Source organism: Macrobrachium rosenbergii, chromosome 36, assembly GCF_040412425.1.
Source record: "Macrobrachium rosenbergii isolate ZJJX-2024 chromosome 36, ASM4041242v1, whole genome shotgun sequence".
NCBI classification, from domain to species: domain Eukaryota; kingdom Metazoa; phylum Arthropoda; class Malacostraca; order Decapoda; family Palaemonidae; genus Macrobrachium; species Macrobrachium rosenbergii.
Window position 1 is genome coordinate 11,863,199 of NC_089776.1, and position 17,219 is coordinate 11,880,417.

At 36.7% G+C, this 17,219-nt stretch overlaps 1 protein-coding gene across 2 annotated transcripts in view; it reads right to left on the bottom strand.

Moving 5' to 3' along the window:
• Window positions 1–6,124: 6,124 nt before the first annotated feature.
• LOC136856619 (mucolipin-3-like) overlaps window positions 6,125–17,219 on the bottom strand; it is a 25,286-nt gene continuing 14,191 nt past the window's right edge. The window contains exons 8-14 of one of the 2 annotated variants that reach the window (XM_067134552.1): window positions 17,124–17,219; window positions 14,981–15,130; window positions 12,690–12,803; window positions 12,109–12,231; window positions 10,941–11,147; window positions 8,806–8,948; window positions 6,125–6,483 (exon numbers count right to left, since the gene is read on the bottom strand). The exon at window positions 17,124–17,219 is cut by the window's right edge and continues 3 nt beyond it. In XM_067134552.1, coding sequence (XP_066990653.1) covers window positions 6,444–6,483; window positions 8,806–8,948; window positions 10,941–11,147; window positions 12,109–12,231; window positions 12,690–12,803; window positions 14,981–15,130; window positions 17,124–17,219 — 873 coding nt within the window. In that variant the 3' untranslated portion in view covers window positions 6,125–6,443. The remainder of the gene's footprint in view (window positions 6,484–8,805; window positions 8,949–10,940; window positions 11,148–12,108; window positions 12,232–12,689; window positions 12,804–14,980; window positions 15,131–17,123) is intronic. The other variant, XM_067134553.1, reaches the window with a different exon arrangement.

The following is a 17,219-nucleotide window of genomic DNA, read 5'->3' on the forward strand; positions in this document are numbered from 1 at the left end:
ATTTCTCTTCCCCTACCTTTACTCTGAATTATTTTAATTCTTGCACTCTTTCAAGGAACTCTCTTACATTTCCTGGTCAAGATTTTTTGAATAACTGAATGCTTCAAATTCTACATGTTAAACGGGGACAAATAACTGAGGGGGATCTGTTCAAATATAGCAACTTCTCAAATTTTATGCACGGACAGGATGACACTAATGGAAAGCTGAGAAAGAAAGAAAACCCAGACTGTGCTCCAACTCTCGTGTCACCTCAGACAGAAACAATCTGATTCTGATAACATTCATTCCCTATCAGGCATCAACTGATAATAAAAATAAAAAGAATTACCTTGAAATGAATCAAATTACAATCATTTCACAACAAAAAAGTGAAGGGGCAAGAGTAAAGACATCTAAGTAATTCTAAAACTACCCATCACATTGTACAGATCTGGACTATGTGTTAGTAGGCCTAGTACTAGTTTTATTAGCAAAATCCCGCCACCAAACAAAGACATCGAGACGTTTGTATTCAGAAGGATACGAGCGTAAGGCCAAAGCGAGTAAGCCCATAAATAATATTAACGAGATCTGAGATGGCACCCGCATCCTCCCCCACCGGGTCCAGCATTGTTTAAATTTTACGGCATAACGTCCCAGTCATTACTGGACGTCTAATGTTCAGAGGGAAGCTTTAACTACAGCGGCGTTGTCTTAAGCTGAAGCCTTAATGAAATGACTTCCATTTACAAGACGGACTGTTTACGACGAAAACCGAATCTTAAGAGTATTCTCTTCTCATTTCCATCCGGTAATTCGAAAGGGAATTACATCTGCAGAATATGCATGTATGGATAAAATGGCCGAGGCATTTCGGATTTACATTCTGTTGACAAAAGCGACATATTCTGGCAAGGGAGAGTTGATTGGATGGGATTATAAAATTGTTAGCAGACCAAAGCCTCGGGACCTTGGGGGTAAAACGAGAGAGAGAGAGAGAGAGAGAGAGAGAGAGAGAGAGAGAGAGAGAGAGAGAGAGAGAATGACTTAATCTTGCATAACAGCAATACAACGGAACAAGGAAAAGAGATGGCGTGCTTTACAATCCATATTAATACATGAAGCATGACAAAGAGCGTCAGTTTCAATTGTGCTTTGACATAACTGTACAATATCTAGTTGTGTTAATGTATAGACTATAGGCAATGCCATTAGGTCACACCCAACAAATAACTATCTATATAACTATTTATCTATTATATATATATTATACACAGACACACTAGCTGACCAACCCGGCGTTGCCCGGGAATACTCTGAATGACAGTCGATCATTTACTATAGAAAGCACGTGACACGTAGTGTGGTTTTGATTAATGCGTCCCCACTAAACTTAAACACCCACTAAATCAAAACACACCCCCACTGAACTTAAACACACCCCCTACTAAACCTACACACACACACACACCCCAAGAACCTAAACCAACCCTCACCCTTAGCTGAAACACCTCTACTAAGCCTAAGCACACCCAACTAAACCTAAAAACACCCCCAACTAGACCTAAACACACCCCAACTAAACCTAAACACCCCTCCCACCAAACTTAAACACACCCCCACTAAACCTAAACACACACCAACCACTAACACAGCCTCACTAAACCTAAACACCCCCTGAACTGAAACACACCCCCAATAAACCTAAACACATCCCCCACTAAACCTCAACACACCCCCAATAAACCAAAACACACCCCAACTAAAACCTAAACACATCCACCACTAAACCTAAACATCTCTCTCACCAAACCTAAACATATCCTCCATTAAACATGAACACCCCTCCCACTAAACATAAATGCACTCTCTAAACTGTAAACCTAACAAAAACTAAACACACCCTCCCACTAAACCTAACCTTACACAAAGTTCATCCCTAAAGCTAAACTTAAATGCACCCTCATTAAACCTAAACACATGCCCCTGCTAAAGCTAAATACCCCCAGTAAATCTAAACACCCCCACTAAACCTCAACACACCCTCACTTAACCGAAACAACCTCCCCCAAAACCAAAACACACCAACACTAAACCTAAACACATTCCCCAACTAAACCTAAACGCACCCCACCTAAACCAGACCACACCCCACTAAACCTAAACAACTCTCCCTCCAAACCTAACACACCGCCTACTAAACCCAAATAAAAATGAGGCTAGCATGAATTATGTGGCACCTTAAGTCTAGGTCAAGATCTGGGTGTACCCATATAAAGCAAACTCTAATATTGTATTACAAATATATTTACGGCAGGATAAAGTGGCATGCATCCTTCCTTCCACACGCTATGTGGATTACCATATTTGCTGGCATATTAGACACATTTTTTAATTTTTAAATGTATCAAAAAACTGCCCTGCATCCAATGACGCTGTATTATGGATGGGAGACCGAGCACCATAAGCTAGGCTGGGCCTAGCCTATGGCGAGCATACTGGGTAGGCACAAAAATTGTTGCTAACAAAAAAACATTGAAAAAACTGCCTAATTATTACAATAAATTGTGTTACTAATAATAAAATATTGAAAACAAGCGGAATCATCAGTTTCTTATCAAAACTTACAAAAAATTGCTTACAATACATCAGCAGTTACCCAATGTAAAGAAAATCATAGCACCACCCTGGTGGCCTGTCGCGGTAACACAGAAACGTTTATTTATGGTGAATTTCATACAGAATCCATACTTTATTCCAGTAATACTCTCACAATATTGTATTTCACGCACAGAACCATACATTTTTCTCTACAAAATCGCTTTAAAATATCTTTCAATAAATTTATGATGAAACAAATTTTTTTTTTTTCCACAAAATATCCTTGTACTGTACAACAGGGGTGCATCTTATGCGAGGGTACGTCTTATACTAGGTCATATTCCTGTATATTACTCTACTGAACTGTATATGCTAAGGTGACCTAGGTCAGGTTAGGCAAGGTAACTAGGGGTTGTGAAACCCCCTCCCCAGGTCACGCAGGATCCTGCATTCTAGGCTAGGTTACGTCTGGATGTATACCTATATTTCATTCCTTCTCCAATTCCCACTGTGCACCCACCCCCTAATTGCCAGATTAATGGGTAACTATTATCTACAAAAATATTGATTAGTCAATAAAAAATAACTAAAAAGTAGAAATCAGTAATTCATTACATAAGGAAAATCTCCACCTCCCACCCCAACCCCCTCAGAATTACAGAAAAATCTGAGGCATACTTTTTGCTTTCTGTTAAATATCACAGCATATGCACTTACTTCTTTTCTCAACCAACAAAAACTAAACAAAATCCTATGCTAAGGTACCTGGCCATTGTTACAAGTCCTTGTAAGAAGTGATGTATTATGCATGACAGATGCAAAATGTTTTTTTAACACTCTAAAAGAAAGGTAATCCCTTTCACTGAAAAATGCTTCTATTCTACAAAACAAATTTTGGGAGTTGGGCCCCTTGTCAGTTAGGACACATTGTGCATGGTTTGGCTAAAGTGAAATGTTTTTAATTATAATGCTTTAATGTTCTTGGTAAAACTTTACTTTACTTGCATGGCCTGATTGCCGTCAGTTGCCGACCGGGACAGGTCACAGCTTTAACACCCCGGCCAGGTCAGGGCACGTCGTCCTAAGTTAGGTTAGGTAGGTAAGATCTGGTTAGGTCAGGACTTGGCATTATAGGAAAGGTTATGTCTATTTTTGTATGAGAAACCTGTCCCGGAATCAGGCCGACCAACTAAAGTAAAGTTTTACCAAGTTCTCAAGGTTTCTAGCCATGGAATCTTTCCTCATACCTTACATTAGAGTAAGCTAGGTTAAGAAAGGTTAGGCTACGATGCATCCCTGCATTTCATTCTATGACATATGGTATTCCAGATCGGGTTTGGTTGGGGCCTGACTAAGTCAGGGCCTGGTACCCTACGTTAGCCTGGATTAGGCCTAAAAAAAATGTTATATTAGGATATATTCATCATGTTCTTAAAAAAAATCTTTGGTGACCTATCATTGACACACGTAAATTATGTATTAATCTGACTGATTATGTTGTGATTAATGCGCTTCCTACCTTTCTGACTGATATTGTGCATCGATTTTTGGGACAACACAAAAAAAACAGTTTATCTGAATCAACAATAATAAGTTAGAAACAATAAAAGAAAGATAAGCCAGAAATTATATGTATATATATCAAATACGAGGCTAGGCATTCAAGTCTCCTAGCACTACGCTACCAATGTAACAAATATGCCAACCAGTTCATCTTGATGGCCCAGAGCCAAATGGCTGTCAACTTGGCCTAGGCCTATTTCCAAGGGCTAGAACAAACGTTTCGACAAAAATGTTTAAAAATAGGCTATTCAAAGATGAATACCCTTAACTCTGGGTAATACTAAAGTTTAGGGGTCCAAATTCACTCCATTACGCACAGACAAGATCAGCACACGGATTTATCGAGCATTTATTGAATCATGGAAAGAAAAATTGAAAAAATGAGCAGTTTACCTGCTTACAGAAGCAGAGATGGTAAAAAAAGGGGGGGGAATACAGGGGAAGGTAAATAAACAAAAACATGTCTTAGGGGATACGGACCAGTAGGACTTTGAGAAAATCATAAATCTCTGCTTCTGTAGGCAGGTGACCTGCTCATTTATTTAGCAGACATACTTCTGCTTGCAGATCTGTCGAAAGAAGAAATTGAAAACAAACAAACACACAAACAAACAAGGAAGCAATGAATTAGGACCCCTAAACTATAGAATTACAAAACTCTGTTCTTAATTATCATATATTAAAATATTACCTCCCGCTATAAATGTTGTTAGCTTTCTTAAAGGTTACTTATGCCTACGCTAATGAACAATTACCGTTTGCTTAGGCCTACCCTACGGTAATACGCCGTAAAGTGGCATGGTTATACTTACATCTAATTAACTTATAACAAACGATACCTTACACGTGGGGCATTATCAGAGGCTTAAAACGTGGGCATTGTCTGGTTCACTCTTGGTTATTGAATGGTTCCTAAACATAATACGAATTACGTATGGAAATAATGAGGTGCGTAATACTACTGCCATAGGCCTATGTGAGGTTAGCCGAAATAGAATGGTTATCGTTTATCTTACCTTTCATTCCTCCAGTTGGTGTTCAAAGTCCTCAGTATTCGAAAAAAGTTGAACTATCATCTTCATCGGCAGATTTCGACGTAAAGCTGCACATGTTAATATAGAGAGCGATTTAAACGAGGGAGAGGAAGCACTGCAGTAATGGCGACGCGTTACCAGAAGCCACTGTGAACATTCGACTTTATCGAGCATCAACTTTTCTCTTAGTTTTCATGTTTACTTTGCTGTCATTCTTATAAAAGATTCCTATAATATTCTGAGTATATTGCTGCCATTCCTATAAAAGATTCCTATAATATTTCAAATACTCAAAAAATTTTCTGTCCTTGCAACTAAATGAACGCAGGAATAAACGAAAGTCTGCAGAGTAATATGTATATTCTTGATGACAGGTATAGTTAATGATATAGTTTGAAGAATATGAAAAAAAAATTCTCTAATTCTAAGAGCATGCAGTTAAACTAGTGTGTAGTACATTATACGCGTTACATCATATCATCTGCATTGTCATCTTCATCTCCAACTCATATGTCGGCGCACTCACTTACTGAACTTAAACTGTTACAGCTATCTTCACCGCTATTTCGAAAGGCATAAATTATAAATTCCCTGCCGGAAAATAAGGTAATTTCCGTGAATCGATGACACTAAATCGTGTATGTTTGATTGATCATCACTAAACGAAATTTCTTATTATGACTATTTTGGTTGTTGAATTTATCCTTAATAGCAAAATTTTTACTGAACTTACGGTTCTCAAAGGCTGAATGGAAGTCGACTGCAATTTGGAAGTGAAGAAGTTAAAAATATATCTCATAATTCGTATAGTGATAACTGCACTTATTGAATGATAAATAGTGAATTAATGCATCTTTTCCTTATCATGACATGAGGATAAGCCATCCAACTTACCCATTTAACAACAGTTATCTAACAAATCAGGATGAAATGAAAAGTCAGTATTTACTTAAGCCTATTCGCCATAGACCAATAAAAATGTTTATTACTTTTAGCCGGTATATTGTGTACAAAAAGGTAAACTAATTACGAAAAATCAAAGGATAGGTTTATTAGCAAAGCAGCAAGGTAGAATGATACAATTATTATGTAAAGAAGAAAGATTTAGTATGAATAATGACAACATCATTAACCGTCCGGTTGTTTTTGTATGACCTAAGGTCAAAAATAGGTTAAAACCAGACAACCTTATGTCATTAAAAGATGAAATTAATCCGGGGAAGTCCATGCGTTCCCTTGTGTTACTTTGATGCAAAAATCTCATCACGTGACCTTTTCGGACTGGGAAGACTTGCGCCTCTTGCTGTAGAAAGAAAGAAGAAGAAGTCATTATGAGGATACGGTATTGTTTACTACGGCTAGAAGTAGAGATGACGAAAATAAGTTTTGTGAAGGGAAAAAAATTGGCAGGAACTCTTTAAATTCTGTTGTGCTATGAGGATGACATGTATTGCTGTTTAAATCCAAAAACCAGTTCTTTCAGCATTTGTTTTTATTGTTAATAAATGGAGATATCGCTGTAAGCTGCTGTTAAATCTGGAAAAGTTTTATCGCTAACACAGAGAAATGTTGCTGCAAATTCCTGTTGAATCTATAAACGTTTTTGTTGATAATTTACGGAACAATTGCTGCAAGTTGTTACTGGCTCTGCTAATGTTTTTGTTGCTAACGGAACGACTGCTGCAAGTTGCTGCTAAATCTGCTATTGTTTTTGTTGCTAATGAACGGAAGCGTTGCTGCAAGTTGCTGTTGAATCTGCGAGTATTTTTGCTTATATACACGGAACTATTGCTGAAAGGTCCTACTGGCTGATGCGATAATAATCTAAATGCGCCTCTGTCAGTGTTGAAATGTTTCTTATAGCGAGAAACGGAAATAATGACAAGTTACTCAAGAAAATGTTTACCGTACACTAGATAATAATAATAATAATAATAATAATAATAATAATAATAATAATAATAATAATAATAATACGTCCGGGTATCAGATCCTTGAAATTGTTAGTTTCTAAGTAAATAGTAAAGGAAAACTGCAACTTATATTCACATTACAAATTTTTGTTGCCTTAATCAAAGCTCGTATATCATTGTGATGTGTCTTTCTTAGATAATGACATGCGGCGACAGCTAGTCAGTGAACCATGTAAATAACGACTTCATTTGCAATAAAACCTCATTATGAAAAATAACCATAAAAAATATGGACGAAATTTGCTACAAAAATAATCCTTAAAAATTTTATCCATAAAACCAGGTTTACGATCGAGATGAATGCTACATTGGACACATTCTTCGTCACTCGTTTAAAACTTCATTATTCACAGAGAGATTTTCTTTCTCCATGATCAGTAAATGAAAAGGGATGAAAGTAAAGGACAAGACTTAAATAACTCCTTTAAGTTTTTGAAACTGCATAAAATACTCTGAAACTGAGTATTGTATCATAGATCAAAAGCAACATCGATGATTTGAATTCGGTGAGGATAAAACCGTATTTATAATTTCCCTCTTTCTTGATTCACCAGGGGATTCCTAAAACTTCAACCCAACTGACTTAAAAATTTGATGAACTTCGATGAAAAGGCTGAAGTGGAATTTCACCGTAGTTTTGAAACGACTCGAAATTCTTCGCAAGAAGAAGAGAGCGAAGAATATAGAAACTACGAAGGGATAAGAAGAGGGGCATCCAGTGGACTGAAATTCATTTCCCGTTTCATCAATATTAATTTATTTCTCGTCCCGTCAATATTAGAATTTATAGCACTATAGGCTTCTACGGGGGGAAAACCCTGTCCCGGCCTATGCAAATGAGTTTTCCCCGTCCATATCTATCCCTGGATATATAAACCTACCGTAGCAGAAGGGAAAATCCCGACTGTTTCAGACGAAAGCTTTACGGAACGCCTTGCTCGTTTCATTCATTCTGGCCATCAGTTTACACCGAGGCGTTCGCAAGGGCGAGATTATTTCTCTCTCTCTCTCTCTCTTTCTGGGCGTGGAGCTTGCCATTTTGACAACGGATTCAGAATCAAGTAAACGATTTTATAAACGTGTTAGATGAGTGAAAAAAAATTGGAAAAGTAATATATACAGTATATATTATCGAGGACAACAAAACAGGCATAAAATCAAATTATTATCGGCAGAAGATTACTGAAATAAAAAATATTATTTGCAATTACAGGGAGAATTAATATGTAATATCGATATTTTCTATATTGAAAAAACATAATTAATAAGAAAATTAAATATTAGTTTTCTTCTCTCATGATCCACATCATCATCTTTATTATTGATAACTGGCGAGTTGACAATTGACCTTGAAATCCAAAGAGTCTTTGACAACTTATTCATATAATTCGTTCACTTTTCTCCGTCGTAAAATACGTATATCTCCAAGAAAATAGCGTATGAATTTTTTTATTGATTATAAAGAAGAGACAGAACAATACAAAACTCATAAATATGGCGAAACAAAAAAGAAACAATAGCAGAAAACCCAATAAGTTTCAGCAGATGTGGAATAACTCTTACAAGACGGGAGAGCCGTTCTAAAGACATAAAATGAAAAACCGATGAAATATAGAGGAAGTCCCGCGACACGCCATACGTTACCACCTCACCTCTGCACACAGCAACAGAGGGCGTTGACGGCGTCGTGGAGGGTGCGTTCCCTGTCGTTCGTGATCCTGGTAACGGCCCGTTCGCTGCATTCATTGACAAATTTCATCAGGCCGGTCCTTGGAAAGCCCTCCTCGTAATACCTCTGCCGGAAGGTGGGAAGGGTTGATATTGAAACTGGCTTCGTTGGTAAACAACCTAGTCGCATGGAGCTTTCTGGGGAGAGATGTAGAGAGACAGGGAGAGATAGAGAGAGAAAGACAGGGAGATAGAGAGAAAGAGAGAGGGACAGAGACAGAGAGAAATTTCAAGAGGGTTATGACGAAGTTAGTTTCACTATTCAAGGGTGTCTGCATTATATTTCTTTTATAATTTGTGTCATACAGTAACTATGTTTTCTCTTTGGCATATTGGTTAATAGTAGGTAACTGGGGAGAGATATTGCTTTATATATACAGTAATATATATACATACATAATATATATACATATATGTATATATAGAGAAAGTGAGAGAGAGAGAGAGAGAGAAAGAAATTAATGTTAATCTGGTTCAAACAATTAATTGCAATATCGCAATTAAAACTAAATAAAATCAGTAACAAATCAATTATTACTTTATGGTTCAGATTTACCGTCTAGCCCTATAAAATGTAAACTGTATTGACTACACGAAAGCTAAAGTTCATTAATTACATAAAACGTAAATTTCATCAGTCACACAAAATCAAGTTCTGAAAAGCGTAGATGAATGAAAGAATGAAATCCTATTACTCTTTCAGAACTGTGAAGCAGCAACAGTTACATAAACAGTCCCATTGAATTTAGCGGTAAATAATTACGAGAGAAACTAAAAAAAAAAAAAAATGAAGATAGTACAATATATAGTCGGGAACAATTGTACAGACTTTTTTTGTTTGAGGAAAAGGGAACCCATAAATTTACAGCAAATACAACAGCTTTCCGGCAAATCTCTTTCTATGGGCTTATTGCTGCACAGAGGGAGAGACGGGAAGAGAGAGAGAGACAGAGAGAGAGAGAGAGAGAGAGAGAGACAAAGACAGAAAAAAGGCGAGAGAGATAGAGAGAGGGAAAAAGAGAGAGAGGGGGCGAAGGGTAAAGAGAAAATGAGAGAAAGAGAAAGAGAGAAGGAAAAAGGAAAGACAGAGAGAGAGAGAGAGAGAGAGAGAGAGAGAGAGAGAGAGAGAGAGAGAGAGAGAGAGAGAGTGACAGGGCCGGGTAAATGGGGAAGAGAGGGGATGGGGTGTTGAGAAAGTGGTTTTTTTTTTCCCTTTATAAAGCAGGTCTTATTTCACTGGCGCGTCAGGAAGCCTTATTCTGAAGCCCGCTAAGCAGTGCTTTTCATGCAAAGGCATTTGGGACGGGAAGACTAATGTCCTTATTTTCACAAGCCTGAAGGACATAAAAAGAAAAAAAAAAAAACGGTTGGTCCTTACCAAAAAAAAAATCCTTTGTATCGTAACCCATTCTTTTGTTAGTAATTACATGGATTCAGTTCCACTCATTGTTTATTTATTCTTATTTTTTATCCTTCCTCATCTCAGATATGGAATAAATGAATTTTTTTTCTATTTATTTCATAATAACAATAATACTTATCCTGTTTTTGGGAAGCTATGGTCAATATAAGGGCCGAAGATATACAATGATTTTTTTTTTAAACAAGAGCCTGTGTCAGCACAAGGCCAGTTACCATAGCTATAAGAGAATAAGTTAATTGAAGTTCTTCCTATTCTGAGACACTGTAAACAGCTTTTAAGAATCATGATAAGACAATACTTGAATTATTTATGTAGTTTGCGATCTGAAGTAATATAGGAATAGGTTTGAAAGGTATTGAGAGTAAAGATTGAAGGAAATAAAAAAATATACAATTTTGAGTCTGGAGTAAACTGACGTATCAACATGGAAAAGGTGACAAACAGAGAATCACAAGCCAGTTAAATTAACAAAGATAAAAAAAATATTCAATTTAAAACTATTAAAAATGGAAAATTGCATGACAATAAAATACGGGAAAACTAAAACGATACAACGGCTCAAGATCAGCGGTTCAAATTTTGAGGTCCAATCACTTCTCTCCCTTCTCTTCTTCCTCCCGTCGGAGTCACCCTTACCTTGACCGACTCGTAGGCATCCATGATGACAGCGAGGAAGATGCTGAGGACGATCCACATGAAGAGCGAGACGAAGGAATAGAGGTACGCCCGAGAGAAGACCCAGATCAGCGGGTCGAGGGCGTCGGTCGAGAAGAAGGACGCGAACATGTCGTCTCCGTTGATCAGGGAGAAGAGGCATTCCATCGACGAGTAGAATGTCCGGAACTGGGGAACACGCGGGTAAGGAAACAGAGTTATTTTTATTCTAATGGAAAGCACGCCTACTCACTACGACTAAAACTAACTCAGATTTTGTTTTTGTTGTTGAGAGAACCTTGGATTTTATACCCTGAGGGGATAAGTCCCCAGAGTTGGGTACCCAGAAGGGATGCATCCGAAGAATAAGTTAGGTTGTACAATGTCCAGAAATGGGGAACGCGCGGGAAAGGAAATAGATTTCATTTTCCTTATAATAGAAAGTCATTCTACTTACTACTATAGAAAACAACTTGATCTTTTGTTTTATATATATTTTTTTGTTGTTGTCGTTGTGAAAGCACTGAATTCTATATCTTAAAGAAATGGTGCCAAAGATTCAGGTATCCAGCAATAGTTTATCCGAAGAGTAGGATTAGTATTCAGAATGTCCATAACTGAGGAACACCTGGGACAGAGTAGAGAGTTTATTTTCCTGATGAAGTACAGTGCATCTACATACTTACCAGATGCAAATTTATTTATTTATTTTTTGTGAGAACCTTGAAGTCTATACCCGGAAGTCATACAGCCCCAGAATCAGGAAATCGGCTTAGACCCATCTGAAGAGTAGTTTAGGACGCAGAATGTCCAGAACTAGGGAACACTCGGGACATAAGGAAGAGTTTTTTTTCATGATAACGGCAATGTATCTACTTATTACTACGGGAAACAACTGTATTTATTAAACCATTTATTCATTTATATGCTGATTTATTTTTCATCAGGTACTCAGCAAAGATGCATCTGAAGAATAGATTAGGATGTAGAATGCCCTTACTGGGGAACACTCAGGCCATACGTAAAAGTTTATTTTCCTGGTAATGGGCAATGTACCCACTTATTCCTACTGGAAACAACTTTTAATTTATTTATTCTTTTATCTACTTATTTATTTATTTATCTTTTGCGAGAGCCCTGAACTCCTTACCTTGAAGTGGTAGGGCCCCAGAATCAGGTACCCAGCGAAGGTGTAGCCGAAGAACAGGAGGAGGATGCAGACCAGAAGGCGGAGGACGTTGGGAGCGCACTTCTTCAGCGTCAGGATCAGTACCTGTATGGAAAATTAGCAATTTCAACCTGCAGGTAAATTGGAACAGGAAAAGAACCTGGATGGATTTTTTAATTTTTATGCCCTTGATGTTAATTCTACTGTTAATAATAATAATAATAATAATAATAATAATAATAATAATAATAATAATAATAATAATAATAATAATAATAATAATTTCAGTGCGTAATGAGTCAACGTTCTGATGAAAGGAAAAAATTATAAGTAGAAAATAATAATAATAATAATAATAATAATAATAATAATAATAATAATAATTACTGCTATTATTATTATTATTATTATTATTATTATAGAATCCACAATCAAAGCCACGATGACTGACAACAATTCCTCCCCCCCCTCCCCGACACCTAAAGTACTTTCATCTCTCCTTCCCCTTCTACTCTCTCTCTCTCTCTTCCAAGGTTAGCATTACCCCTAAAAATAGAACTCACATTATATGTCTCGAAGAATCCGAGATATCTCAGGATGCCGACCCAAGCGAGGAAGTTGCCCACGCCCAGGCTAATTGCGCACACTGACCAGAGGTACCAAAGACCATTTTGGGCCTGGAGAGAGATAAAAAAAAAAAATAACAGTCAAGGGGGGATAAGGATGAAAAGGATAGAGGGAGAGATAGTAGATGAATGGCATATATATATATATATATATATATATATATATATATATATATATATATATATATATATATATATATATATATATATATATATATATATATATATATATATATATATATATATATATATAGGGAGAGAGAAAGGAGACTGATAGTAGATAGATAAGGGAGAGAGCTGGGGAAAAAGCCAATACTGTAGGGGATGAAGATGATAAGCAGGAGAGATAGTAGACTGATGGCAGAGAGAGAGAGAGAGAGAGAGAGAGAGAGAGAGAGAGAGAGAGAGAGAGAAACTGATAGTAGATAGATAAGGGAGAGAGCTGGGGGAAAAGCCAATAGAGAATAAAAATAATAAGGACAGAGATAGTTGAAGAATTGCAGAGAGAGAGTGAGAGAGAGGAATGACCTTGTGAAAACAACGGTCAAGAGAGGATAAAGATAATAAGCAGAGAGAGAGAGAAGGAGAGACATTAGAGGATGATAGAGAGAGAGAGAGGGGGAGGAGAGAGAGATAGTAGATAGATGAGGAAGAGACGCAAGGAAAGATCAGGTAAAAAAAGTCAAGAGAAGATGGAGATGATAGCGAGTGAGAGAGAGAGAGAGAGAGAGAGAGAGAGAGAGAGAGAGAGAGAGAGAGAGAGAGAGAGAGAGAGAGAGAGGGAGAGAGAGATAGTAGATATCTGAGGGAGAGACGCAAAACAAGAAAGAGATAGTAGACAGATGACAAAAGGAGAGAGGAAGAGAAACTGACAGCAAATACACAATAGGAGGAAAAAGAGAAAGAGAGAAAAAGAGACATAGTAGACAAATGAGAGAGAGAGGTAGAGAGGGGGAAGGAGAAAGAGAGAGAGAGAGAAGAGAATCTTTATGCAGGTCATGAAAACTAATCATTATTCATTATATAAATTATATAAACAAATAAAAAGGTAGATAAATTAGTTAATGGATATATAAATAAATTATTTAAGACAATGATATACTCTGTGCAAATCCTAAAATCGCTATTAGCAACTGATAATATAAATAAATAGATTAATTATAAAGCAACGAACTAAGAGGCAATATACTAACATAGGGAATGAAATAAATAATTGTATAAATGAGCAGATGAGTGAAAAAAGATGAATACATTGTACATAAATTCATACATAAATGCATAACCTTACAAAGCAACTTTCAGCGATACATTGTGATGTATGTCAAGCATAACAGACCAGGAGAAAAAGGAATAAAATCTAATAAATAAACAAATATGATTCTAAATCATGACACACACAAAAAAATAAATACAAAAATATAAATATATAAATATGGTTCCGAATCACAGCGCACTCAGAAAAACCAAGAGAAATATATAGACAAATGATTAGATGAAAGTGATTCTGAATCTTTACACAGTTGGAAAAACACGAAATAAATAAATATATAGATAAATAAATAAAGAAAGAAATAAAGAAATAAAATGAATATATAAAGAATTTTAAAATGTTAACAAAAAAAGTGAAATAAATAAATGAAAATTTTGTCTAAGATCATATCACACCAATGAACGCGAAATAAACAGACTAATAAAAATGACTATAAATCACCACATCCCCTTTATCTAATCTACCTAAACAGATAAACAGATACTAAGCAACAAAACAACGACACAAACACACCGCATGCATGCATGCATGCAATTGACGACAACAGCTACCACCGCTATCATCATCATCATCATCATCATAGCCTCCCTGGCACCTCCCCAGGATCTCTCCTGGACCTCTCCTGGATTTCTCCTGGATCCATCCTGGATCTCTCCTGGATTTTTCCTGGATCCATCCTGGATCTCTCCTGGATCTTTCCTGGATTCATCCTGGATCTCTCCTGGATATCTCCTGGATATATCCTGGATCTCTCCTGAATCCATCCTGGATATCTCCTGGATACCTCCTGGATCTCTCCTGGATATCTCCTGGATCTTTCCTGGATACCTCCTGGATCTTTCCTGGATATCTCCTGGATCTCTCCTTGATATCTCCTGGATCTCTTCTGGATATCTCCTGGATCTCTCCTAGGTATCTCCTGGATATCTCCTGGATCTCTCCCGGATCTCTTACGAACCTTGGTCGCTATCCCGAGCCTGAGGAAGATTCCCACGATGAGCAGGACGTCGTCGATGCATATCGTCACGTACCACAAGTTCAGGAACTCCCACCTCTCCTTGCGGGTCAGGGGGCGGCCGATGTTTCTGACGAAGAACGCGTCGGTCTCCTGGAAAGAAGATGGAAGGAAGGGAATGGATGAGAGGAAAATCGATCGCTGTCGGAAGGATGTAGAAGGAGGTCGATGAGGGGTGAATGGATGGGAGGAAATTTTATCGTTGTTGGAAGGATGTAGATAAGGGGATGGATCGGGGAAAAATCAATCGTTGTTATAAGGATGTAGACAGAGAGATGGATGATGGAAAATCGATTGTTGTTGTTGTTGTAAAGCTGGGGGAAAACGAGAATGCTTTTTATAAAGGTTACCGGAAGGATACAAACTGGAAAACTGTAATGCTGCGCTAAAAACAAAACAGGCTCCGAGTTTCCTGAGGGATTTGAACTGGAAAATCAAGTGTTATGGAACAGTGGTTAAGGTTTCGGGAAGGATATAAATTGGTAAACTGCAGTGTTGTGTTAAAAACAAACAAGGTTGTGAGTTTCCCGAAAAATATGAATTGTGAAATCAATGGTTATAGAATACTACAAACAACGGGGTTGTAAGTTAATGAAAAACCAAGTGTTACAAAATATCAAAACAAAGGGTTGTAGATTTATGGAAGGATATATATAGGAAAATCCAGGGTTGTCAAATGAAACACAGAAAAAACAGCAAATACCAAATCGCTAAACAACGTGATGGTAATGCAGCTGACGTAAGCACTTTTCTATTTTTTGTCGATCTGCCAGCATCATATAATAGAAGATTGATCTCAGCATGAAGAAAAATGCATACTTAAAGTCTTTCTTTAACTGTTGTTACCAAATAAGATACCGTGGCAGTGTTTGATAACCAGGAATGTAACATTTAAATAATATATTTCAATGAATATTCAAAACTCAAAAAACTAAGAGTTAAAATCGTGCGTGGAATTGAGAGATATCGTTCACAAGAAATAATGAATATAAAACTTAAAGAAGATGATTAACAAAAGCACAGAGTTAAAATCAGGGTAATAAAAGAAAGACATTTAAAAGAAATAATAAAAGTAATTCATAAAGAAAATGAAAACAAAAGCATAGGGTTAAAATCAGGCTAATAAAAGAAGGACACAATTCAAAAGAAATAATAAAAGTAATGCTTAAAGGAGGTGATTAACAAAAGCGTAAATTTAAAATCAGGCTAAATAAAAGAACGAGAATATTCACAATGATTAATGCAGGCGAAACTAAGAGAACACGATCAATAAAAGCATAGAGTCAAAAACCAGGCTGAAAGAACATGATTAATAAAAGCGCAGAGTTAAAATCAGGCTAAGAAAAGAACGACAAAATAAAAAAATAATATAAATGGAAATGAATGAAAAAAACATGAATATGCAGTCCAGCAAAGCTTATTTCGAATTTGACTTTCTAAGTAAAGTAACCCAAGATGACCAGGGAACATTTTGAGTTGTATATATACACCAGATCTCAGCCAGATATTGGACTGTCACAGGACCCAGGGGTTTTTATATTGACGTGCCTGTTGGTTGGCGCAGATCCGGACCTCTGTGCCTTGCTGTGATTACTGTTGGGAGTCATTTGTCATCTGCCTCTGAACCTATTCTGGGACAGTGTGTCTGTGCCAGTGTTTGTGCAGTGCTTGTGCTTGTGTGTGTGTGTATGTATATATATATATATATATATATATATATATATATATATATATATATATATATATATATATATATATATATGCATAAAAATACATTATGTTACGGTAGAAAACTTTCTTGTTGTTTATCATTGTTTATCCTAAATGATTATTATTATTATTATTATTATTATTAATATAATAATAATAATAATAATAATAATAATAATAATAATAATAATAATAATAATAATAATAACATAGCTGACATAATATGAAGGGGGTTCGATCATGGAGGAAGAATGGGAGAAGTCATTGTAAAATAGGCGAGCAATTAAAAGAGAGAGAGAGAGAGAGAGAGAGAGAGAGAGAGAGAGAGAGAGAGAGAGAGAGAGAGAGAGAGAGATTTTGCTCTAGGCCTACATACCTTCTTAAGATTAGCGGCATTGTGGAGAGATCTGGCACAGAGTATTATGGAGAAGAAGCATGCAATTAGACTCGTGAAATCCAGAATCCCCAGCAT